General features: G+C 42.6%; 1 protein-coding gene across 1 annotated transcript; it reads left to right on the forward strand.

Moving 5' to 3' along the window:
- The first annotated feature begins 1,592 nt into the window (after positions 1 to 1,592).
- nacc2 (NACC family member 2) lies at positions 1,593 to 26,567 on the forward strand. Its single transcript, XM_080476742.1, has 7 exons — positions 1,593 to 1,859; positions 20,662 to 20,843; positions 20,947 to 21,726; positions 23,239 to 23,415; positions 24,515 to 24,620; positions 24,853 to 24,950; positions 25,047 to 26,567. The coding sequence occupies exons 2-7, from the start codon at positions 20,732 to 20,734 to the stop codon at positions 25,577 to 25,579; spliced, it is 1,806 nt and encodes a 601-aa protein (XP_080332868.1). The 5' UTR covers positions 1,593 to 1,859; positions 20,662 to 20,731; the 3' UTR covers positions 25,580 to 26,567.
- The last annotated feature ends 515 nt before the right edge of the window (positions 26,568 to 27,082 follow it).

Raw genomic sequence — 27,082 nt, forward strand, 5'->3', positions numbered from 1 at the left:
AGCTGATAGGAGGTGATATATCAATTGTGATTATTCTGTAATCGTAGCATATCTGAATGTATTTCAATTTGAAAAACACCAACCGCAGACATCTGTTCACGCACCCTGCAGCCCTCAGCTGGATAAAGTGACAGAAGATGGTGGATGGATTAAAAAAAGTCCAACATTCAACCATAAAATACTACTTAACATCAGATAAAATGTGTACAGTGCATGAGTTTGCACTTTAAAATGACAGCAGTGCTCTGAGACATATATTTGAGGATTATTGTGTTATATTAATGGACAAATATTAGGATTGTTTTTCCTCTCCTGCTAAAAGGTAAGTAGAGCAGAAGTGAGGATACATGGAGTAGATATTTTCTTTGCACCTCTTTACTGCTTTATCCAGTTCACGGTCAAAGGGCGCTGCAGTCAATCCCAGGTAACTATGGGCCAGGGGCAGGGTACGTCACCCTGGGCAAACACATGAGACAGACAGTCACATACACACTATCTGTCCATTTTTCATATCGTTTCATTCAGTTTAGGGTCGAATGGGAAGAAGAGCAAATCCCAGCTGAATAGGGTCAAGGGCGGGGTACACCCGGGTCCGGTCACCACTGCATCACAGACGCGAATTATGTTCACCAATTAATCTCACATGTATGTTTTTGGACGGTGAGAGGAAACCCGGAAAAAGTTAATCAGACGCCTGAAGAGGGAGAACATTCAAACTCCACACAGAAAAGGCCTAGGCCAGACTTGAACCCATGGAATCCTCCAAATAATAATTGAATGAATATATTTAAGTTAAGGGGTTTTGAGAAAATAATTATCTCAACACAGACTGTCGGTAAATTCAAGAAAAAGCCAAGATAAAGGACGCGTAAAGCAAATCCAAACAGACAGGGAGGCAGTGGAGCCTCCTGCAGTGATTTGCGTGCCGTGGTGGGGGTGATCGCATGCCTGCAGTAAAGAAAAGTTGACTTGAGGTCACACCGCCAGCAGTTGGCGCTTATCGTTGAGCAGAGCAGCGCACATGCGCGTCGTGCAGCCTGGGCTGTCATCACAAAAGGACACGTGAGGTAACCACACATGTAAATGTTATTTAGGATCTCATCCGCGCGCCCCTGCCCTACTTAAAGCCCCAAACACACTCATCTGTGCTGCCTCCCCCCCCCCCCCCCACCACCAAAAAAAAAAAATTTAAAAAAAGCGAGAGGCTCCACTACTCTAGGGGGCTTATTTAAAAAAAGAAAAAGAAGAAGAAGAAGAAAAAAAAAAACTAGTGGCCTTCAGCAGTGTACACCTTTAAGCCTGCGGAGTGCACCGAGTTCATGCGTCGGTAAAGGCGGCACGGTATGACCGCGCGCGGCTGACGGTCCACTGGCCGCACAGACTCTTTAACATCCGTAGGACAGTTCAATGTGCGTGTGTGCATATACATCTATACGCGTGTGCGTGTCACGCGCGTATGCGCGCGCGTGTGTGTGCCTCGAGTCACCTCACAAGTCCAACATGTCTGTGTCTTTAAAAAGAAACTCTGGTGCATGATGTCAGGCTGCTCGCAGTCCCGTATACTGTTCATGTGAGCGGCGTTTACTTCCTGCACAGGGACCGGGGAGAGAGAGAGAGAGAGAGAGACAGAGAGAGAGAGAGAGAGAGAGAGAGAGAGAGAGAGATGGGGGGGGGGGCGAGCGGCTATAGAAGATAGGACTGAAGTGATAGAGTGAGCCAGCGGACGAGTGAGGGGGGGAAACCTGGGGCCTGCCTTCTTTTTTTGAAACAAACTTTATAGGTTATCCGAAGAGGAGACAAGCTTTGTGCCTCGCCTGCGCCAGCTGACAGCCGCATTGTATGGAGTAGCGACGTGTCGGGTAAATATATCCCCCCCCACCTCTCTTGTCTTGGCTTCTTATTTACTGTGCCTGATTTGTGTGACGCATAGGCTTTTTGGCCATGCATTTACTGCCCGCCTGCTGCGTCTCCCGTGTGCGTTTCTCCCGGGTTTGCGTATCGGTCGACGAGCGCTGGCACCGCGGCACAAGCAGTCATTCCTCAAAACTCCCACCTTCAACTCAGTGTTAAACTTTAGGAAGAAGGGACGTGAAGGTGTTACCCGATGTCTCATTTGGCTCCAGGTGGATTTGATCAATCTTTTTCCTCTCTTTTTTTTTTTTAAATTTTTTTAATTTTGGTTTCTTTCCTCCACTCCACAGATTTGCAGTCTAATGATAACAACCGCAGGAGTATAGTGTTGTCATTAGTTGCAACTGTATGTGGTGGTGAAAGTGTCAAATTGTAGGCGTTGCGTCATTATGAAGTCTAAAGTTAAAAAGAAAAGAAAACTCCATTGTAATGCTATAGGTTGCTCGACTTTCCTCTGCGCAGGGATCAGTTGAAGTTGCTGGTGTAGTGTAGTATTTTGTAATAATGATATGATCCAGTGGGACTTGCTTCTCAAATTTGCCACCAATAAGCACTTTTCTAGCGTTATCCCTTTCTGTCGCTGGAAATTCAATGTCATCATCTTTCCCTTTATGGTTTTGATTTTTAAATCTGCTTGCATCTTGAAAGCTGTATATTCTTTGTTCAGAACTGGCATTTTAATGATGTTAAACAGGTATTGAGGCAGAATTTTTTATTTTATTTAAAAAGTTACAAATGGAGCACTATGTTGGAGCACTCTTGTTGTGTCAGATCGGTGAGTTAAGAGTGAGTTCACCTCACCTGAACCCTGCAGGCACTATCAGGCTATACATACACTCCCCCTCTCTCCTGTGTGTACATGGTTGCAGTTGTGTGGCTCACCAGCTAGTCGATTGTGGCAGTTTTCTTCATTTCCTGTCACTTTCCTTCCCTCAGCACACACAAACACACTTTCTCACTGTCACTGTGCTGCCATGGTTATTGTGTGCTCCTCTGTCGCCTTGTGTGATCGTTCCAAACATGCCTGTGAAGAGATTTTTGTAAAAACCAAGTACTGTTAGTTGCATGTTTTTTTTTTTAAATTCTTTTTATAGTGTACATTTTGTTTTTGTCATGTGATCACGACCTGAAAAAAAAAAAGGTGTAACTTGCAGTGTATCTAGCATCCCGATCCCCAACAGGTGTTGCACAGGTGGGATCTTAAAACTACAGATTTAAGGGTTCCTTAGTTATATGAATCATTTAAAGGGGTGTAGTGTGAAGTTCACACTTCTGCAGTTTTGAATCCAGCATTTTACTGCCCATCTGTTTCTGTTTCTCCCATGTAAAAATATCACTGTCGATAATAAAATGTATTTGCCTGCGCTTCCAAGCGGCCCTTTTAAGACCAGTTTGTATCCTCAGATGTACCTGCCTGCCCCAAGGCAACACAAAGACACTTCTTTTCTTTTTTTTTTATCACGGTAGTTTATAGGACCCACCCTCCTCTACCAAGAAATCAGCTCAGCGTAATGTGGGTTTGTACTGCCAAGTTTCTATCTTCGGTGTTTAACACATACTGTACATACATGGAAAAAGTAGGACTTTTTGCTCTTTTCTCTCGAAAAGGAGGCCTTCCAACACCACTCATCTTTGACTTGGATGTCTGCCAAAGGATTGTGATGGCTCTCAACAGCTGTATTTGTCTGTGTGTGTGCATGCATGCGTGTGTGTGTGTGTCTGTGTGTGTGTGTGTGTATGTGCGCTGGAGTCGTGTCCCGGGATGCCCTTCCTCCATAGGCCTCTCTCACTATACAGCATTCCACAAGGGGGCCCGGGGCTGTGTGCAAGTGGGGAGTGTCAAGGAGAGAGAGCAAGAGAGAACGACAACACAGATTCAATAAATATAAGCACACAAGACTGTGTGGCTCTTGTCTGATCTCTTGTTAGACCCATAAATGAGCAAGAGCTGACGATCTCTCTGCACATGAACAATTTTATTTTATTTTTTAAAAATCCCAGGAAAAATAAATAAGTGGATAAAACAGAAGAGGAAGGATAGTTTATATAAAATCATTCTATAGCTTTGTTAGAGATAGGTTATTTTGCACTGTAAAATCCTGTGCAGCAAATTATTTGAGATGAGTTCATTCTGATTGTCATATACAGTAACCCATCCAAAATATGCAGCTATTGGATTCATTATTCTTTATTTAAAAAAACAAAAAAAGCACATCTATCAATTCAAACTGCATTTATAAAACATGGCAACCATGTTTGGTCCCAGTGCCACTCCATTTGCTGCCTCATGCTTGCAGCACTTTTCTCTGTATATGCGTGTACACTTGTGCGGGGAGTGTGTTTATTTCTCTTTATTTTGCTTTCCCTGAGACAGTGATGAGTCACTGCTGATGGTATGCGATACAGGGCACCAGTCATACATCATATTCTCATACATTAGTCCTGTGCTTTCAAGCCAGTGCGGAGGCCCGCTCCAGTTAAACCTCGGTGGATAAAAACCTGCCGCTGCTTGTGTGTTCAGGCTTGTTTTTCTGTTCTTTGACCTGCAATTCAAACAGTTATGAGTTGCAACTGCAAATTGCTTTTCTATTCAAGGTAATACAACAAGTACAGACTTAAGAAAAACCACATAACATCACTTATATTAGACACTGGGGTAATTTTCAATGTATTTTAAAAAAAAAAGTCAACAAAATTATGAGTCTTTGCTGCTGTTTTACTCCATGAAGGTGCAACAATTAAATCTGCCTGAAAATTACTCACAAGATTTTCAAAGTATGACTGCACATTTGCTTTTCTTTGGCCTCCGAGCCGATCATTTGTCATGTAGTCTGTCCCCTTTCTGCATTCATTATTATTATTGGTTTTTTTTGCAGGATGCTTACAGTAACAAACTGCTTTATGTATCTTGAGACTTCAAGGAAAGAAAGATAACTGGGTGTATTTTATGTGGGGAAAAAAAGATACAGCTAGAACTTGGCAGGATTGTAATTCTCTTAATGTTTAAGCAGTTCAGTGAAAAAATACTTGGTCTCTGTTTACTTTGAAGTTGACTGTACGGTATGTTTGAAAGATATCAACATTGCTGGAGGATCCTCTTGAAGTCAAAGCGCTGATTTGTGAATCTACCAAGCTCATGAAATGCATATGAATCGTACGCAATGTTGGAAGCCTCTGTGACCTTGTCTTGTCTCAATATTTCCTTATCAAAGCCAGAATTAAGCCGGGAGTCACATGAAGCAAATGGGCTTCCAAACGAGGGTATTTTGCCAGCCGTACGCTAAATCGCGTCTAAATGTAGCCACAGAGCGACGAGAAGATACCTTGTCAGCTGACGTTTACTTCCTGATTTTCTTTTTTATATTATACACTAAAGATCTGATTACGATTTAAGATATGCAATTCGTATTTATCTTAATTTTACTATGGCACTATTGGTTTGCACTCAAACTATTTGCATGTCACATGTTTGTAGCACAGCTGGGTGATTTCCAAACACAAGGTTTAGTATTTACTCAGACTGATGACTTATTACAAGTGTAATGACAATACACTGGTAGGTTTTTGACAATCTTGTGCCAATCACTTCACTCAGTGGCAGTAGACGCAATGCTAAGATGAAACATGTGGGAGATTCTTTTTTTTCTCCTGTATCTGTGTGCATTATTTCTATTTCCAAAGTGATGTATTGTGATGTGCACACGGAGATAATAATTTTGCCTGCGCTTCAGAAACGCCCGTCTATTTTCCGTATTTATTGCCATTTTCCAAACACACAATTCATGTCCAATGCTGAAATACAGGGAAGTGGAAAAATAATGAGGGAGTAAATGAGAGAAAGAGAGGATCAGCCAGAGCTATTAGGAATCTTGAAATGTAACTGATTTGGGCTGCTCTGGCTCGCTACGTGCTTTTCAGGAAGCCTTCCAAGAATTTAGACAATGAACAGTAAACATGGCATGTTCCTTAGAACAATTCCACATTAGATCGCCGAGATCACGTGGCTCTTTTTTCTCAGAATCGACTGCCCCCACAACACAACGCACCACATTGCAGATAACTGTAGCAGCTAAAATCTCATGTTCCCTGCGTATGTACTGTACTTACACTTGACAAGGAGCTCTCACAAACTGACAAATGTGCAGAATTTCTCTCTCTCTCTCTCTCTGTTTCTCTCTCTCTCTCTCCCTCTCTCTCGCACTCTGTCTCGCTCTCTCACACTGTCTCAGAGATTTCTGGTAAGTGACATGTTTGGCCGTTGGCATAATGCCTAGCAAGATCACATGGCATGAATGTCGTGCCTGTGTTATGTGAGTGTGTATATACGTGTGTGTGTGTGTGTGTGTGTGTGTGTGTGTGTGTGTGTGTGTGTGTGTGTGTGTGTGTGTGTGTGTGTGTGTGTGTGTGTGTGTGTGTGTGTGTGTGTGTGTGTGTGACTGTGCATGTGTGTGCATTTGAGCTTGAGTATAAGAAGAAACAAAGAAAAGAAAGGGAGTATGGGCACATCTGATTGTTCCAAGTATTTCCAGCATGAATAGGAGCGCGCAGCCATAGCAGAGAATTACAGAGTGCTAAGAACTATGACGAAGATGTGTTTCTGCAGCAGTCACAGGATCGCCTTCCTTAACAGGATAGAAAATGTGTTTTTTTTTTTTTTTCTAAACTTAATTCATAGCCACATTTATATTTGATGGTATTTCTAGCTATCAGTCCATTAAGAATTAATTAGGGCTATCTGGTGCCATAGAGTCCAGTTCTGAAAAGGATAACACATATATTTCCCTCTTTTTATGTTCAAATTGAAATATATCAAACTTTGTAACCCTAACTATATTTGCAAATTCTTATCCCGGTTTGAGGCAAAAGCTGTTGGCCCATGCTCCTGGACGTTCGGCGAAGGGCCGTTGGACGTACTGTGAAAGTCAAACTTAGAATTCAGGGTGTGATGCACATGAACTCAAACAAACACACACACATAAATACACATAAATAAACCCCACAGGACACACAGTCGCACAGACAGACAGACTGAGAGAGAGAGAGAGAGAGAGAGTACAGTGGATGGCATTTATCCTCGCAGCCCACCTCAATTTTCCGTGCTCTTTTAGCTGTGTGCTGTAGAAAATTAAATTTCTGCTAACTTCAAGGCTCTCTCAAGACTCCTGCCAGTAAACAAAGCTCGCTAATTAGTGCATAAGGTAATAAGTGAGGGAAACAAATAGGTACCTCCCCCCACCCACCCCACGCCACCCTCTCTCCCCGCACTCCTGTTCTCCTCCTCTGTGGCAGTGACCTGTCCTGTATGTGCTCCTCATGTCCTAAACAGCCTGGCAGAACGCTCACAGGGGCCAGTGGAAAAAGACAGGAATCTGAGGCGGGTGGTTTTCACTACACAGCCCACCCTCCCTCGCTCCCACTTCCAAAGGCTAACATGTGTTAGCAATTAGAGCTAAATTACAGCATTACTTACCTGATGCTTTCATGACAATTGCGCTCCCCGCAAAAAGGTGAAAGCCACTTTGACTTGAAATTTTGTCTAAATGCCTACTGGCTTTTACTGCTCGAAATCCAGTGTGCTCTGTGGTTACTTCCACGGCAACAAAATGTCTCATAATCCCCTTTTTGTTGTCTAACTTTGCACGCTTGTTTATATGGTAAGGAAATTTGCTCATTCTCTTTCTTGGAAGGAGTTACGTGTGTACCTTCTCATTGCCGTTCCTCCCTTCTGTACAGTCATTGTAAAGCTTAAGAAACAAAGGAATAAGAGCTGGCATGAGACCGTTTTCAAAGGTAAATAAAGAAAACACGTAAGAGGACCTTAAGCGCTTGCCATTTTACATGGCTCAGGATCATGCAACAGTAAGTATCCAAAGTCATCCAAGTGAGGATTAAAACTAATCAGTTCCTGGAAGTATTATAAAAAAAAAATAATGTACTATGTAAACATTTCTTACATTTTGTGCAACAGCCACACGTTTTAGCATAAATTACCCATCTTCACCGGAGAAACTCAAACCTATGCTCCTGTGCATATTATGAAAACTCAGATGGCGCTTTTTTTTTTTTTTTTTTTCCCCTCTTCTTCTTCTTTGCCATGTGAGAGCATTACTGTTTATTTAATTCCAACTTGAGACGGGGATAAACAAGCTCTTGTTCGCATGGGCATGCCATAGCTCATTTCAGCATTTTACCAGCGTGATGAGGTTATCCAAGGTGACATGTTATTTGAGCACATGTATGCTAGCTTAGCGTGGCGCTGACTGGGGGATTCTTAGGTCACAGTAAAGTGCGCGTCGGTGCATGCCAGTGTGTGTGTGTGTGTGAGGGTCGGGCATGGGGTTGTTGTTGTGTAAGCACTCAAAATAAATGTATTGCTGTGCACTTGAACAAGCCATCTTTTATGATACATTTTTAACACTGGACAACATTGTGATTTTGATCATGGGAAATCTTTGCTGCATGTCATGAGACATCGTTTGATTCACCTTCCCTAATCATGATATAAAACAGCATTTGGCCTCGCTGCAGTTTTTTTTTTCTCTCTCTCTCTCTCTCCCCCATTTCCATGCAGGAGAATGAATTAAAGCATTCTGTCTGGCCTAATTGAAAAATGTACATGGGGCACTGAGGCGTTGTGGGCACAGCTCCCTCTGTATGTCTTTGTCTGTGTGGGTGCGTGTGTGTGTGTGTTTGTGTATTCCTGTCTGTACACAGTGGGGCACTGATGCTGAAAGATGTGTCCTCAATTTTTTTTTTTTCACATAGCACTGGGCTCCTCTGGCGGCCATGTTGGGCTGCTCTGATGTCACACATGTGTCATTGTAGAACATTCAGCTCAGAAACAACGGCGCAGGGTGATCAAAATGGCATGTTTATTCCCTCTGCGCCCCCCCACCCTCCCTTTCTCTCTCTCTCTCTCTCTCTCTCTCTCTCTCTCTCTCTCTCTCTCTCTCTCTCTCTCTCTCTCTCTTCTTGTGTCACTCTCTTCCTGTCACTCACTCCTTTGTTAACTGATGGTGTAATATGGACTGGAAGGTTTCAAAGACAATTTGCCTACATTTATTTTGTCTATGAGTCACTCTATTTTATCCAGAAAATTACTTTTCGAGAGGAAATGCGGCCCTATCCTTGCGTGTGATAATCCTATCACGGATCTCATGCGTTTGTTTTTGTTTTTTTCAATTTCTCTCACCTTGCATGCCCTTGTTTGAGTGACACTCTTGTCACAGCTGTTCTCCATCATTAAATACCTTTTCATTTATTTAAATTGTGTAATGCAATATGTCACATGTTGTCAACAAGTTGGGGGGAAATAAATAAGCTACCTGCTATAACCCTGGAGAGGAAATGAAAACTCATTTGAACTTGTTCAGAGGTTAATTTGACGCACCAAAACAGTTCTTAGGGTTAAAATGAGTAATTATTGACAGAAGTTAAACAGTGTTCAAATGTGAGTTTGTATTGTTGTTAACATATCAGAACCTTTTTCAAATGTTATAGATTTATTTGGTCAGCTGAAGTGTTCCTACACAAATAGATTAAAAATAATTGTAAATATTAATTAGTATCGGGATTTCGGATTGTCTGCGTTTTCATTTCAAATTCAAATAGTTGATATTATGTCGGTGAAGTACGCTCAAATTTATGATGGTAAATAAAATAGCCCACGTCTATGGTGATTTCTCACTCGTCATTTTGAAACCACGATATTCTTGTTTCCGTTAATGTTTTGAAACTCCCCACAGTGAAAAATAAGGTGGTTGATGTGAAAATGATCTGGAAGTTCCCAACTGTTAGTGGAACCAAGGAAACGTCTTGACTAATAATACAACTGCAGAACAAGCTGCTGGTAATAGTTGATTTATATATGTATGTACAAATGTACTCTGTTGGATGGAAAATCTTTGCACAAGGTTAGTTAATGTTATAGTGTCTTTGAAATGGTTATGTCTTCAGATAAAACCAGAGCAAAATACATCACCACTAATGTCTATGTGTACATGAAATGGGAGCATGACTTATTAGTATGTTTTGAAAGTTGGACCATTTGTAGAGATTAGAATATCTGAGAACAGTTCGTCCATCCATTTACTCCTACTTAAGGATGGTCTTTGACTTGATATCTATATTAGACACGTGTTTTTAAAGTTACAGTCTTAAAAGAGCCACAATACATGAATCAATTCCCCCTGTCAACGGAGGTCTATCTCAACTTACTATGTGGAAATTTGTGTTTCAATACAAAAAGTAGTGAAGTTACATTTTCGATTCACTAAAATGTAAAAAAAAAATAGTTAATACGGAAAGGTAATGTGCATTACATTTGCTTCCCTTATTTCCGATGTGATTTGTTCGTATGTAGTTGCGATGTTTTGACACATTAGCTGAGCAGCACTGTCTCATGACTGATTCGGTTAATTACAAGCGAAATGTTGCTGCACACATTTATTTTGATGTGTTTAAGTCAGTCTTTACTGATGTTTGATTTTTCAAACGGTCATACGTAACCTTGAATAAGACTGTGATCAATGATTGAAGGAAAACAAGAAGAGGCAGCAACAAAGTACTGCAAATACATCTCTGTACTCTGGGTCAGGCTAATGTGAGTAAAGTCTAAAGCCTAAAACCGCCTCAGGAAGCAGGACAAAGAGAAACTGCAGCTCTCCAACTGACCTAATCTACTACAACAGTGACAGCAATCATACCAATGAAAACTTTGCTATTTGGAACATCACTATTAATTCCACCAAGTAATGCATTGCTAATGCATATTTGGCAAACGTCACATTACAGGAATGTGTTACTCCCTAATACTGGTTAAAATGACGCTCAGTGCTCCCAAAAGGTAAAAGTCGGAGATGTCAATATACAGCTTGCGCAATTGATTCTGAATTGGGAAATGTGAAACTTGATATGCTTTTATTAAAAACAACATCAACAACAGATACTTGAGTTTGGACTGGAGCCACTCTCATGTCCACCTTAAATAATAACTTTTATTTAAAATCTGTCTTGAGTTTTAATATTTCATATGTAGTTTGTTGTTCAGCCTGAATCACTCTTTGTGGTTTTCTCCAGGTATTTTCAAAGTCCAAACACATCATTTATAGTTAAATGATGTGTCTAAATCGGCCATGTGTATGTCTGTGTCTCTGTGCTGGCCTGTAATGGTCACTTTGTGACCCTGACTGGGATCAACTGTTTTCGACGACGGACTAACACAGGTGATGAGACACCCTAAATTGGTGTGCGACACTTAATGTAGTTTATATACAGTGCATTTGCATGTGCAGGCCTAGCACTGATACCCTTTCATTTCACGCTGGCTTATTCCATTTTCTCCGTGTTTTACTGTCTCATGCGCCACGGAAATCAAATCATGTTTGGAACTAATGCATAGTGCTGATACTTATACTCTCACAAACATACGGACTTCCTGTGAAAATCTAACCTAATTGCAGTCCTTGTGTGACAGTGACACTCAACAGGCCATCTCATGGTCCCTGTGTCCCCAGATTGAGGTCATGTTGAACAGGCTATCCAAGGTTAGGTTACCGACCTGGCAACGTAATGTACGTGTGCTCAGGATTGTCCTGAAAGGCCCTGAAACTCTTGTTTTTCATACAGTTGTGTTGCATGAAATTTCTTTCTTTTTATTTTTTTAGTAAAAGATAAGATTAAAGTTTAAAGAGGCTGTTACCGGAGACTTTGGGCCTTGCCGCCTAAATAATGACTGTTAAATCTCTTATCAAAATTTCAGCCATGCCAGCCTCAGAGTACTTGTTGTTCTCTGTGTGGCTGAAGAAATACCAACACTATCGTGCATAATGAGGGTCAGCAGGGGACTCTCAGGGAGTTAACAGGCTAAATATATGGATGCGGTTTTAGGACCCTATGTTCATGGATCAAAATTGGAAGCTGCAGCACTAATCCACTGTGTTTAAGAGTATTAGATTATCGTTTGGCCAGGTGTGCTTGCACAGCAGCGGTGACACACCCGCCTTAGAATTGTACTTGCAGGAATAAATTATCATGCGACTCCAGATACAGGCATACAGTGTGTAGCCAATTAGCTCCTTTTTGAGAAAGTACGATCACCTGCTGAGGCACACTCACATTCTGGAAAAGTGCACCTTTGATATGCCAAAGTAGAGTCACAAGGCAAGGCTGCAAGAACCCTGGTGTGATGCCAAGGTCAAATTGGGTTTGATTTAAGATCACTTTGGGGGGGCCTGTTTGGTTATTTGTTCAAATATACCTCAGTTTGAATAGTGACCTGGTTTTATTACGATCTGCTTCAGCCTTAATTGACTGGGCCTAAGTGAGGATACGTTTCAACAAAACACCCTAAACTCTGCTCCAATAAGTTTTTGTCAACTAAGTGTTGACTCAACTTTGTTATTGATTCGAATATAAAGTAGTGCCTGAAAAAGATACACTGTGAGCAATAAATAGTATAGTTAACTTAGCAGTCTATTTAAGTTGCAATTTGCATAATTGTAAGTTCTGTTGATAATTTCTCATAATATCCATCCATCTTTTATATAATATCATCCAACTTGAGGTTGTGGGGCAACAGAGATGAATCCACCTGAAACAAACATAGAGACACACAAACACTGAGTGTGTGTGTGTGTGTGTGTGTGTGTGTGTGTGTGTGTGTGTGTGTGTGTGTGTGTGTGTGTGTGTGTGTGTGTGTGTGTATATATATAAAATAACAAGCCATAAAAAGCCCAAAACAGACAGAGTTCGAATATTCTCCATCATCTGCTCGTTAAAACTGATATTGTGCTGGCAACGCATCACAAGAAATTCAATCTCGGGGCCTCGTGGAAAATATATAGTTATGCGCTGTATTTCTGACACCCCACAGTCACGCGACAGCTGCAAGTCGGTATCGATGTAAAGGATTTATCAGTTCACAAACACTAACGCCCCCCCCCCTCCAAAAAGAAAGGAATATCACATGATAGTCATTGTGCAGTACTCTATACTGTGTCCACACATGCAAATGTTGCTGCTCTTTCATTCTGCTGATACCTCCTGAATCATTTCTTGCACTTTCAGGTTTTTTTTTTTTTTTTTTTCCCTCTCCCTCCTCCCTCCTCATCTTCTTCTTGTGCTGCTTATGTAGTTTCCTTTTAACTTGGATGTCAGGGGAGTTTCTGGTCTTGTGTCAGTGCTGGTTCAAAATATCTCAGTCTTGCGTGAGTCCCAGACCCGAGTTTCGCTGCTGCTCTCACGTCACATTTATGTGTTGCCATAAACTGGAACGACCCGCAGGCCCCCATGGTTCTGCAATATGAGCTTAATATGAGTGAGAACCTGTCCTTTTTTCTCATGTTATATTATGCCCGCCTCCCACCTTTTTTTTTTTTTTTTTTTTTTTTTTTTTTTTTTGTTTCTCTCTCTGTCCCAGAAAGAAAAGGCTCTCTGGGAAGCCTCTTTGGTGGAACTGACATTTTAGAGTCAGTTATGTGCAGGTAGAATCGCTTTTGATTAGAACAAAGTGTCAGTTTGCTGATGTGACTTGGCTGTTTCTGTTGCCCTGCTTGAGAACAGCCGGCATGGAATAGTTTGAAATTATACAATATATCAAATCTTCGCCATAGTAGTCACAGCTTAGTAGGAGTATGCCTGGCACAGCAAATAAAGACTGTTTTACCTTCTGATTCTTTTTCCACCCTTCCAGTCTTCTGTATTTTTTTGTCAACTAATTTAATTTTTTTTTCCTCTCAGCTCTTTTTGAGCTTTACATTCCTCCTGTCTCTCGGCTCATTTCATTTCCCTTTTCCTCTCTTAGCTGCGCTCTCCTTGTGACTGTGCCTTGTCAACTTCTCTCTTGTTGTTTTCTATTTGCATCTTTCACACACACTCCCGCACTTTTTCCTTTCTCTTTTTTTTATTTTCTCCTCACTTCTGCTCTCTGTTGTCACTTTTCTCTATTCAAGCCCCCCCCCCCCCCCTGTCCTCAACTCTCCTTTATATTTGTGTGATGTAGTAGCCACTGCTACTGTTTGTTTGTTTACCTCCCACAACCACTTGGAGTCCATTAGCAATGCTGTTGCCTCGGGAGAATCACTCACACGTACTCACAAACAATCACGTATATACGCGCACACACACACACTTACTGTACATGCATGGTCTTCCCCTTTGTCTGGTTTGCACTGAGACTCCAGGCTGAACTGACAGGTAGTCCAGTGTTTTGGCCGGTTTCTGGAGCAGCTTTGTGTTGGATACTGTCTCCAAACCACTGGGAAATGTCAGAGTTTCTTTGGTGCGTTGAAAGGTTGTAGTTGTGAATGTGCCTCACTTCTGGTTTCATCTCCAGGACTGCTGCACATTATTATAACATGTACATTTTTGTGTTGGAGCGTGCGTGCTCGTTTTTTTTTTTTACTTATTATCATGGAAAAAGCCCTCGGCTGTTTAATGATTAGGATTCTGACAGGGATCTTAAAGTATGATGACAAGACATTTTGTGTTGAGTTCAGTTGTGCAATATATTGAAGAAATTCAATGGAAATAAATTCCAATTGCTTAAAAAGTAAGTGCAACACTTTTATCATAGACATGTCACATATAGACAGGAATCAGTAAATCGTGGCATTTACCAGAGATGAGCAACTTTGAGCAACGTGACATTGTGCAGGAGGCAGAAAATGTCACCGACTCTACTAGAGAGTCAAATTGTGTTTAAGTTTTCCATAAAGACTTATGGGAATAAGAGCAGCTGATTTAAAGAAAAGGACACATTTTTGGTTTGTATGTTTACCCTAACTCAGACTTTGGGCTAAAGATGGTTGACATCCAGGTCAAGACACTTGTACTTCACAGTGCTTAACTCAGAAACACACAATGGGCATTTTACAGTCCCCAGTTTAACTAAGAACCATGTCTTGGGATTGTTGGAAGAAGTTGGGAGTTCCTGGAAAAGCAACACACTTGCTCAGGGAGAACATGCAAATTCACCTGGACTGAAGATGAACCTTCTTGCTACGGGGCAAGAGTGTTAACCACTACACCACTGTGTCGCTCAGTCGTTAAACTAGTTACACTATAAACTTTGATGTAAAATAAAAGAATAACAATATACTTTTTTTTCAATCTTAATCATTTTTATTATTTAATAAAATGTGAAATGTTGTGGCAATATGAGTTTTAAGTCAGTTTTGGTGTTTTATTTTTTGTGCCACTGCACTGCTTTCGTTCACACTGCAATACAGCTGTTCATCTTATTCTCCTTCAGACCATGAGTTACATTATTGGTGCATATTGAGTGACTACAAGTGGAAAGATACCAGACAATATTCAGCCCACAACAAATCATTTCATAGTTGTCTCTTTGTTACATAACAGCAATGAATCATGGGGATTTTTTTTTTTTTAAGAAAAAAAAAATGATTTTGATCCTGACTATGCACAGACAACTTCACCCAGCAGGGTCTATACACAGCGAATGATGTTGCATTACAAGCACTGATAAGCAGCCTCTCTCTTCCTCCCTCTCTCTCTCTCGACATCCCATAATGATACTCAGACAGACTCAGGCAGACACCCGCTCATCCCCGATTGGTAGAACTGTTGCCAGGGAGCGTTGCCGTCTCAACGTGGATAGAATCTGTTGTCTGGTACACTTTAGACATGAGAACAACTGCAGGATCTGAATATTTATAACGAGGGGATTGTTCATATTGAGATTGTATAGAGGCAACATAAGAAAGAGGAGGACGTGCTTTTGTTTAACTCTGCATTTTTTTTTTTTTTTTACAATTAAGATTTTTTTTTTATGTGCTAGCTGTACTTTAGCAATGTAACTAATGCCGTGACTTTTTAGTGCCATGATAAGACACGCTGTCAGGGAAGTTTATACAACCAGGTCATGTGAGATCAATATTAGTATTCATTGAACTTCCTTGAACTATTCCACAAAGTGGTAAATGGTAAGCACATGAATCACAATAGCATATGACTTTTATGGTTTTATGTTGGAATCTTCGACTATTGTCAATTTGTAGACAGCTACAGTATAACTGATAATTAAAACCCGAGTGTGTCTGTGTGTGTGCACACGCACGCGCACGTGTTTGTTTGCCATCTGGCGAATCGTCTCATTTCTTCATATTATTCAAATATGCCTGGACCTGCTGCTACAGTTAATAACACTGTGCGTAGGTATGAATCCTTGATTAAAATGGATGTAACACATTCCAACAAAGCAGACAGCAGCAATCAGAGCTGCATTCAAATCCCATATCTAAACTCACAAACTATGTCCACACACACACACACACACACACACACACACACACTTGCACACACACACACACACACACACACTTGCACATATTCGCACACACACCACCACACACATACACATGCCGAGCATAAAGTGCCAAAAGTCACAGCCGGGTATATTATGGTGATTATAAAAACACGCCTTGGTATGCGAGAAACTTTGACATGGAAATGCAAACACTCTCAGTTGGAAATGAGGACACAAAGTACAGAGAGGCACACACGCACACACACACACACACACACACACTCTCAATCACTCATTAGACAAACAAGTCGAGGGAGTCCGTGCCTTATATTTTTTTATCAAGGATGTGCAAAGTCTATATTTAATGTAAGCTGCATGAGGGTGGAATTTGCATGTGCATGTTTGTGTGAGTACACGTGCACTTTATACATCTGTGTGAATGTGTGTGCCGTGTGCGCACTCCGATCATGTATATGCACCTTTATTTCCATCTTCATTCAAGCATACATTTACATTTAACATGCGGCTCTGTATATGTGAAATGTGGCACACCGCCGTCCTGTCTGCCTGACTCAACATATTCTCTGTTCACTCTCCTTTGCTCTTTCTCTCCCCCTCCCTCTTCCTCTTTTCCCTCGCTCTGCCCCCCTCCCCTCCCTCTCGCTCTGCCTGGCTGGCACGTACATGCATGTCTGTAGACTCTGTACTGTGCTTGCTGCCGTGGCACGCGCCAACCTCACTGCAATGCAGCCCTGTGTGCATTAATTGGCAGAGAGACAGTGGGTACGTGGTATGCAGGGCGGGAAGGATAGAGAACAGGGAGAGGAGAGAAGCACGAGGCAATGTGAGGACACAATAGGCAGAGTAATTGATGGACGGACCGAAGGACAAGCAGTGTGGAGGGTTCACAGAGGGACAGACAGACAGACAAACAAGCAGAATTTGTACTGCTGAGTATGCAGAGGGAGATTACCTGACTGTGTGTGTGTGTGTGTGTGTGTGTGTGTGTGTGTGTGTGTGTGTGTGTGTGTGTGTGTGTGTGTGTGTGTGTGTGTGTGTGTGTGTGTGTGTGTGTGTGTGTGTGTGTGTGTGTGTGTGTGTGTGTGTGTGTGTGTGTGTGTGTGAGAGAGTGTGAATATGTCTGTTTGCATTAGTGTGTGTGCGTATGCAGGCTTGTTTCTCCTGCATTTTGACTGTGCTTTTTGTGTGCGCTCACTCATGTGTGCCTATATGTGCCGTGCAGATATCACACTGCTGGGGCACAGCTCTCTAAACCAAAGTCTGACTCACTGTATTCAACGCTTTGAGATATCCTGCCTTTCATATTTCCGCTGTGACTGAAGAGTAAAAGTTTGCTTGGTTTAGCACAACTTTCTCCACTTGCGGTTTCTTTGGCAAAGAATGAAGCGAAATGTGTCTTGATACTTTCTGGTGACACGCTCAGATATAAAAATGCTCTGCATCAGCTGTATATACACACACACATCTCCTTTAACAGATTGCATACTGTAAGACGAAGGGACGCAATGAGATTTTAAGATCATTTATCACAATGTTTACTGTCTTCATGTCTCATCACTTAAAACACAGGGTGGCACTGAGTGAGCTGTCTTTTGGTTGTTGTTTTTTTTCCCCTCGACCGTGCAGGAATTACACAACATTCATGTGTATGTGTGCGTACACAGATACTGTAAAAATTCTCTTACTCATCCGTTACAGCAGTTTTGCATCCATATCCTCCCACACCATCGCACGTCTTTCTGGAACTTCTCCTGTGGTAACTGTACTTCTTTTCACTGTTGTCCTATCACAGGCTGCGACATCTGGCTCCTGTCCTCCCTCATCCACATCAAGTTACATTTCGGGAGGCCTTCTGTGCGCCGGCCAAAAACGAAACAAGAGAAAACACTGAAATGCCACCTGAATAAGCTGAGCTACCAAAGCGGAGGTGTAAATTAATCATTTAATTTATCAATTCATGCAGAAATACAAAATAGTCTTGCGTGAAGACAGCGCTTCGCTGTGTTTTTGTGTAGGTGTTTGGCAGAGATAGCCTTGCATGATTCAGAGAAAATACACAACACTTGCTCAAAAGTAAAACCTCCTCTTTTTTTTTTTAACTATTGTCTTCGAGAGATTGTAAGAAAATGGGAAATACCTTGACATAGCAGGTGGTGTTTTTGATTAACCTTTTCAATTCTACATTCGGGAGGATTAGAGTATTGCTGCATTGTGTATAATAAAGCTTCCACTTGGGTAAAGCTTCATGACGCATTCTCCCTTGAATTGCGTCAAACGGGGATTTCAGAAGTTTCACTATTCATTGTCTAATTAATTAATGGTGGCTATGACCTCGCCAAGCTTTTCTCATTTCTGTTTTGTCTTAGTCACTCTCCTCCTCTTTCTATCAGACCATATAGACATCTGTGTCCAGAGGCAAGTGGCAGAAGTTGCTTCAACCTAATTGTCTTTCTCTACTCGTACTGTCCTCAAATGACTTTCTCTCTGTCTCAACTCGCCCCTCCCCTCCCTCCCCTGATTCTCGCTAGCTCTGCCCAGTCTCTGTCTCTGTCTGTAACTGTAGCCTGTGTTTTTCTCTCCCTCCCACTCCCTGCGACGTATAGATACTGCATTGATCAGACACACGCGCGCAGACACATGCACACACACGCACACACACGCACACACTGAGCCTCCCACTCCTTTCATCATTGATTCGCTCTGCTCTGCTCTGCTCTGGTCTCTCTCTTTCTCCCCCCCCCCCCCCCCTTCCATTCTCTTTATCCCTCTCTCACACTCCCTCTCTCTACAGCGGCACTTGTTGAATTCAAGCCTTGGAGAATAGAGAGAGGGGAGAGAAACAGAGAGAGATAATGACAAGGAGGCAGAGGGAGGCTTTGAGACATTGCTAGAACAGACAGTGTGCAGAGAGAATGGGGCTTTGGAGGATATAGAGATAGAAGATAGGCAAGGGTAGACAGACAGAAAAGTCAGTCAGACAGCACAGAGATTCATCCTTGAGACAGTAGGAATGACACTTTAAGTGAAGGAGAGAGTCGACCAGACGGAGTACAGAGTGCTCTCCTTCCATCACTAACTCCTCTTCTGTCCTGGTCCTGACTGCTGCTGCTGCTGCTGCTGCTGCCGCTGCTGCTGCTGTTGTGTTTGTGTGACAAGACTCCATGGTGCTTTAACCAGAAGACTGGCTTACACAGGTCAGAACTGTCTGGGATAACAGTGAGCGCTCTTTTTGTGCATGTGGTAAAGGCTGCTAGCAGACGAAAGTCATGTGGTGGTTCCTACACAGTGATGTCCCTATGCAGCCCCTACTGCATAGGGACATGTGTATTTATGCATGCACACTTTTATGTAAGTAAGCCGGGGTGCATGGCTCTGTCTGTGTGGAGCGCATGAAGTGGGAGAGAGAGAAATCCAGTGAGTGTGTGTTTGAGAGAGAGGCGGTGACATTTATTTTTTTTTTTTTCAGTTTGTATTCCTGGAAACTGTTCTGCAGCATTGCTCAATAATGAAACTAGTGCGTATATGTATGTGTGTGTGTGTGTGTGTGTGTGTGTGTGTGTGTGTGTGTGTGTGTGTGTGTGTGTGTGTGTGTGTGTGTGTGTGTGTGTGTGTGTGTGTGTGTGTGTGTGTGTGTGTGTGTGTGTGTGTGTGTGTGTGTGTGTGTGTGTGTGTGTGTGTGGGTTGGTGGGGAGACAAAAACAATGATACAATGTTCATGGCAGGAGAGAAGGTGAAAATACGCCTGGAGAGTGTTACTGAAAAGGAGACAAGGAAGCTATTAAAGTAAAGATGAAATTGCGGATTGCACCGGATGGATTTCTTGCCAGTTTAGAAAAAGAGCACATGCTGACAAAGGTACAACACTGTGTCAGCAAAATGACGGAGAATCTCTAAAGTTATGACATGGAAAACTGATTGGGGTTTTCTTGCTGAGAAAAGTTGCTGTCCAGGCTGACTGAAAGCCCGTCAAAGTCCATGCTGAGAGAGAGAATCGTTGTTGATGCATTAAGTGCGACGCAGGGAATGAGTCCAAGGCTGCCGGACCTTTAGACATATAAAATAACATAGCCTCAAGGTGTTTCACAATCTTCTATGTACAGTAGACTCTGCATTGTATTTGCTTTTCTTCTTTTTCTTTTTCTTTTTTTTCTTCTCCTGTGGAGTGACTTGACTCCTCCTTCCTCTCCTGCCTTTACTCTCTCACCCACTATCGCCCCGTATCCATCTTTCTTTCACACACCTCTCACTTCTCCCTCAACTGTATTCATTTTCTCACTTCATCTCAACTCCATTTTCATTCTTACTCTTTGCTTCCACTAATGTTCTCTCAATTTTCTCTTCGCGCCTCTCTGCCTCCCTCCGGCATGTCTTTTTTATCTTTCATGCATTTTACATTCACTCTTTCTTTCTCGCTGTATTTCTCTTCTACATATCTTCTCTTTTTTTTTTTGTTTTTACAGATGCCTCTCTCAGTGGCAAAGTCTGCAGTGAATATCTGAAACCCCATATTCCTCTCCGTCTGCGGCCAACATGTCCCAGCTGCTCCATGTGGAGATCCCAAACTTTGGAGCCACAGTTCTGGGCTCTCTTAACGAGCAGCGCCTGCTGGGACACTACTGTGATGTATCCATTCTGGTCAAAGGTGGGTCATCATCAATTCTTCAGGATTTGTAGTGTATGAGGAACGTCGAAACGTTACTGAACGGGTGTTTGATCTGTGCCCCTCACTTTGTTTTTCCTCCCAGGTCAAGCTTTCAAAGCCCACCGGGCCGTCTTGGCTGCCAGCAGCCTCTACTTTCGTGACCTCTTCAGCAGCTCCACCAAGACCCAGTTTGAGTTGCCTTCCTCAGTCACACCTGCTTGCTTTGAGCAGATCCTCAGTTTCTGCTACACAGGGAAGCTCACAATGGCAGCTAGTGAACAGCTGGTGGTCATGTACACAGCCGGCTACCTCCAAATTCAGCATATAGTTGAAAGAGGTATGGACCTGATGTTCAAGGCCAACTCACCTCACTGTGACTCCCAAACAGCAGGATCCTTGGAAGAAACAGGATCCGAGCCACAGAGTCCTTGTAATAATGGTAACGGCCTCACAGTGGCCGCCCTTTTGGGAACCCAAGGCTGGTCCTCATCCTTACTCATGCCACACCGCAAGATCAAGCTAGAAAGTGGCGACCCGACACCCGTGACAATACCCTCAACGCAGAGCAAGATATCCTCTTCAGAGCTGGGGAGTCGTTTGTCAAGGGCTAGTTCACTGTTTTACACCACGGCTGGGGGGAACCCCATCCCTGGCATGCCTGCTTTCCACCTTCATGCAACCAGCGGAGGGGGAGCAGGAGGCGGGGCAGGAGGAGGAGGAACAGGGGGTGAAAGATCCAGTCCTGGAGCATCCAGCCTGCCCACCACTGACAGTCCCACCTCCTACCAGAATGAGGATGAGGAGTTTGAGGAAGAGCCCTACGATGGGATCACTGAGGAGGCCTACAGTCACCTTTATGGACGTTCCGCTAACCCTTATGGGAGTGAGTAAAGTCTTTGATAATATGTGCTCAAGTTTATCAAACATCACAATTACTAAAAGTTTACTTTTCTTTTTCAATATTTTATGACGAACCTCCCATTAAATGCAGAACAGTAATTGTAAATCACAAACTAACATTACGTTTTCATCCACACATTTTTTTATTCCGTGACACTGACTTATTACATACACTTATATCACTGCCTCTCCAAGTCCGTGACTGTGCCCAGCTTCAGTTTTTTTACTGCGAGACATCCAAAATTTGCCTAAGTGCTTTATGTCCGCCACTGTTTCTTAAATAAGGGAAGTTCATTTGATATCAAACTAATCTTAAAGTAAAACTCAGCATGACTTGCGAAAAATATAACGATATATCCAGATACGTTGTGGATTGTGCAGAGAAAAAAAAAAAGACAAAGAACTGATGCACATTTATTTTATCCCACTTACATTATTTAATGTTTCATAAATCATGTATCCTGCACGTCTTAGAAATGCAGGATGTTGTGCCTCCAGTGTGTGTGTGGGTTCTCTCAGCATAAAGATAGCTTTATGGAGTTATGATTAGTGTGCATCGTGACCAACAACACACTCCTTATCACAGTTACAACAGCTGGTCTGTGCAGCCTTTTGTTATGGCATTCCACCACAATATCGTACCAGTGTAGATCTGTCCACACATGTACGCATGGGTGCTACATGCATGTTTGTGCATGCACATAAACACAGACTGAGTACAGATGGATAGTAAGAAGCTCACTTGTGCACATGCATGCCAGTGTTATTCTTCACATCTGGCAGGTCAAAAGCATCACGCAGGTTTGTCAAATTCTAGAGTTTCAGATATTTATGAAATACACTCTATCTGCAATCAGTCAGAGAGCCCGAGGGTGACATTGTGGGATATTTGAGAACCATGCACACCATTCCTGTGTGTGCGTGTGTGTGTGTGTGTGTGTGTGTGTGTGGCACAGGAGTATGCATGTACACACACACACACACACACACACACACACACACACACACACACACACACACACACACACACACACACACACACACACACACACACACACACACACACACACACACACACACACACACACACACACACGCACGCACACACACACACACGCACAGGTCCTCCTAGAGGTTAGGGGAAAAGATTTTGTGAGCTCGAACCCGACACCCAGCTTTAGATATGTTCCCCTCCAAAACTGAAGCTGCTGATGCAGCATCATAACTTATCTGGGATATATTTGCAATGCTCTAAAACATTCATGAAACACAACAAACTTGTATGAGATTACCTGTACCTGCTGGGATAATTATATCCTATAGCTTTCCCCTCTAATAGTGCCACAGAGGATGGGTGTATAACTTTGCTTCTGCAGATTGTGTTGCAGTAAACTAATGAACGCTTGCACATTTATCTATAGCTGTAACACAAAACCTTGCACGTTTTCTTTTTTTTTTTGTTTCTAAAATCTGTTTTTCCTCTAACTTTGATTAGTCCAGGACAAGCCAGAGATGGCAGCCATGCCCTTGGCCTTGGAGAACCGCAACTGTGTGCTGATCCGTCGGGACCTGGTGGCTCTGCCCGCAAGTCTCATAAGCCAGATAGGCTACCGCTGCCACCCTAAGCTCTACACTGAGGGGGACCCAGGGGAGAAGCTGGAATTGGTAGTTGGTAAGCATGCATGCACCCACTCACATAATTAAGTAATTTACATTTTACCTTGCATAAATTCAAAGAGTTATGTCAGACCTCAAAACCAATAGCTCTAATTTCAAGGCTTATACCTAATGAATTAGATTTAGACCAGGACATAGTTATGGAGGTCAGGGGGTGTGGACCTAGTTATTGAGGTGGACTGCCTCAGAGGGTTCAACTTATGTCACTGAGCCTGTTGGTGTTAAAGTGATAAAACAAAGCCAGATAATGTATTTGTGGAGAGTTAGGACTGTGACAGAAGGACAACCATCTCTGTGGTTATCATCAATCAGGCTTTTATAGGAGATTGACTAGATGGAAGTCACTCTAGCGTAAAAAGCATATGACTGCCTGCCGGCTGTTTGCCAAATGGCCCTCACAGAGCTCTGAGAATATGAGGAAAAATACATTTTTATTTTTTTTTATTTTTTTTTTTAGGTGTGATGAGATAAAACCTGAAGTCTTTGGTCTGGATGCCAGATATCGCTCTTGGCATTCAGACCTCAGACTTTCAAAGAGAACAGGTACCACTCAACATGTAGGTAATATTCCTACAGTGTGTGTGTGGCAAAAAGTGGAATAGTTCAGTATTGAATCCTTCCAGACAAAAGAATGGAGTCTGAATAGTTCCCACTATAATTCACAAAGATTGCTGAACACAATGGCACATGGCAGTTGCGGTCTATAATCAGAAGAATTGTCTGGTGCAAGAGTTCAGAATGTTACTGCGTGGTCAGATTCAATCAAATCATAATGTTATTTCATTAAAAACAGAAATGAATACAATGGAAATGTGTAATTCAGTTTGGATGTAAGATGTAGAATACAAAACATAAACGTGTAAGAGACAAGAGACTGTAAAACTGTGTAATGTAATAGTCTGAAATCCTCATTGCTCTCAGAGTTTCTGATCGCACACTGGGCTGCTACAGCTTTGTCTCGTTCATGTCAAGATTTCTGTGAATGCAGAATTTGGCTTGGGAAAAGATTGAAATGGAGTCTTTAAAAAACTGAGAAAGATATTGTCATGAAAACATATTTCCCTGCAAATCATTTCTGTATCCATGCTGCACAGGTACGCAAGTGTTCATGACACGAGGCCAACTGATGAATTGCCATTTGTGTGCCGGTATCAAACACAAAGTCCTGCTCCGACGCCTGTTAGCCACGTTCTTTGATAGGTGGGTATAAAGACATGCACAAATAAGCAGTTTGTCTTTTTGTTTGGAGAAGTCTCTTCAATTTGAGGTCTGTGTGTGACTCCAACACTACTGCTGTTGTAACAAAGCAACTTTCACACTCCATCTGTGGCCATGTTGTGCAATGCGGTTAATTGTGTGAGTTCTCATGTTTTGTCTCCTTATATGCCTGCTGCTGACTCTGCCCCCTGGTGTCCACTCTTTGTTCTTGCAGAAACACTTTAGCCAATAGCTGTGGGACAGGTATCCGTTCTTCTACTAGTGACCCTAGTAGAAAGCCCCTGGACAGCAGGGTCCTCAACGCTGTCAAACGTACGTGTATTATCCAACTCATCTAGTAACTGAGACAGAATTTACTACAAGCTTAATGTGTTTACATGGATTTTTGCTGTTTTCTTTCTTTTACAGTCTACTGTCAAAATTTCAACCCTAACTTCAAGGAGAGTGAAATGAACGTGATTGCTGCTGACATGTGCACAAATGCAAGGCGTGTCCGCAAACGATGGCTGCCCAAGATCAAGTCTATGCTGCCTGATGGCATGGAAGTCTACCGTGCAGGAATGGGCATGGGTGCTGCTGTCGGTCTGGGCCTGGCACTCGGTGCCCCGCAGTCTGGTGTACCCCTCCCCTTCGAGTCTGACTTCAAGAACCTGGAGCAGAGGTTGTATCCAGACCGCAAGGAACCTCTCAGGACTCACCCACCACTGGCTGAAGGAAGCCCCGGTTCTGGGGCTGAAGGAGCAGAGGCTGAACGCGAAGGTGAAGGAGTCGTCCAAGAGGAACCGGCGGAAGACGAGTCGGATGCTGGGTTAGAGGGTGTAGACGGATCACATAAGGCGCCTACTCTGATCCCAGGAGCTGAAGCGGGGAACTGTGGTGACACGCCATCTGAGCAGGAAGGGGAGAGTTTTGGACAAGGTCTGAGGGTGAATGGACAGTGAATGTCCTTTTGGGCTGCCTCTCAAATTGTGAAATCTGTTCGACACCGATTTTTCTTTTGCTTGCTCTCTTACTCAACATGTTGTCCACCACTCTTTCGCCTCCTCTGTGCTTCCTCAACAGGAGTTTTTCAGCACAAAAGGGTTGCATTCATGGATCTTACTATTCAAAAATTCACACATGCATGCGCACATGTGTGCTTGTGTATTCGCATACCTACCGATAGTAGAAGTAGACACAGGCATGGCATCGGCACATTCAGAAAATCACCCCTTTTTGCTCCACCCTTTTCTCAGTATACGCAATATGTATTCACTATTTTCAGCACCCGCAGCAATATTACAGAGGCCTGATCGCAAAACAAATGGCTTTAATAATTCATCATTTCAGTGCAATATACAAGGAACACCTGCTTTGCTGGTCATTTATGGAATGTGGTCTAATGGTTTGTAAAATGATTCAGTTTTCTTGGAAAGCTGCGTCAGAAAATAACCCATGTAACCTTGGGAATAACAGATCAGAGAAACACGACTCCCAAAAAAAAAGAGCAGTGGTTGCAGTGTTTGACCACTTTACATTATATTACTGTATCATAAATATGTATGAATATATTACAAAGGTTGTATTACAGTTAAAGGTCATGTAGTGTCTTAGCTCCATTAAAACTGTTTTCGTCTCCGTTATATCAGCATGCCATCTCTACGATGAGGACTATGAAGTGTTTTCCTGTGAATGCTAAAGACTTCTCAATAATCCCAACAACACATCTATCAGATGGAGCTTTTTTTTCCGTGCATATTTGCCCATTACAAATATTGGAAGAGATTGTGTATGTGATGCCTGTGTCTGCTCCAAACCGCCACTCCCACCCATACATACACACACATGTGCACACATTTCTCACTCTATGATACTAGCCTTTGATATCTGCACAGATGTATTGAACACACTGTCCCCCAGCCACCCCGCCCCCCCCCCCCCCCCCCCCCCAAAAAAATTCTTTTTTTTAAACCTATGAAATGACATCCTTCTGTCTTGGAGATACAGAGACCTGAACAAGACCATGAGCTAAAGTCCAAGCTTGCATGCATTAATGGATTCTGAAAACGACAACGACAAAGCCACAAACCTGCATCTAATTAAGATAACAGCTACTGTTGCCTCGAGATATGCCATTAACACGCAAAAGGACTTTCTCCGTCTCTCACTGGGATCTGACCTCAGCTTGACACATGTTTGAACTGACCTGGGTGTGACCCAGGACTCACTGTGTATGACACAGAATACCTTTGATTTTGATTTGTTTGTTTTGTTTTGGTTTTTTTTTTTAAACTACAGTGTGTTGTCACCACGAGTTGAGGAGACTGAATATTTGGAGTAGTAAGAAAAAGTGCACTACACTGAGTGGTGGAAGAGAAAAATGGCAGAGAGAAGCATTGTTCCACCTTGATGTGGTGACGTGTAATGCACCGAGACGTCACGGTCCTGGTTCCATCGTTCTTTTT

This window comes from Lipophrys pholis, assembly GCF_963383615.2.
Source record: "Lipophrys pholis genome assembly, chromosome: 12".
NCBI classification, from domain to species: Eukaryota; Metazoa; Chordata; class Actinopteri; order Blenniiformes; family Blenniidae; genus Lipophrys; species Lipophrys pholis.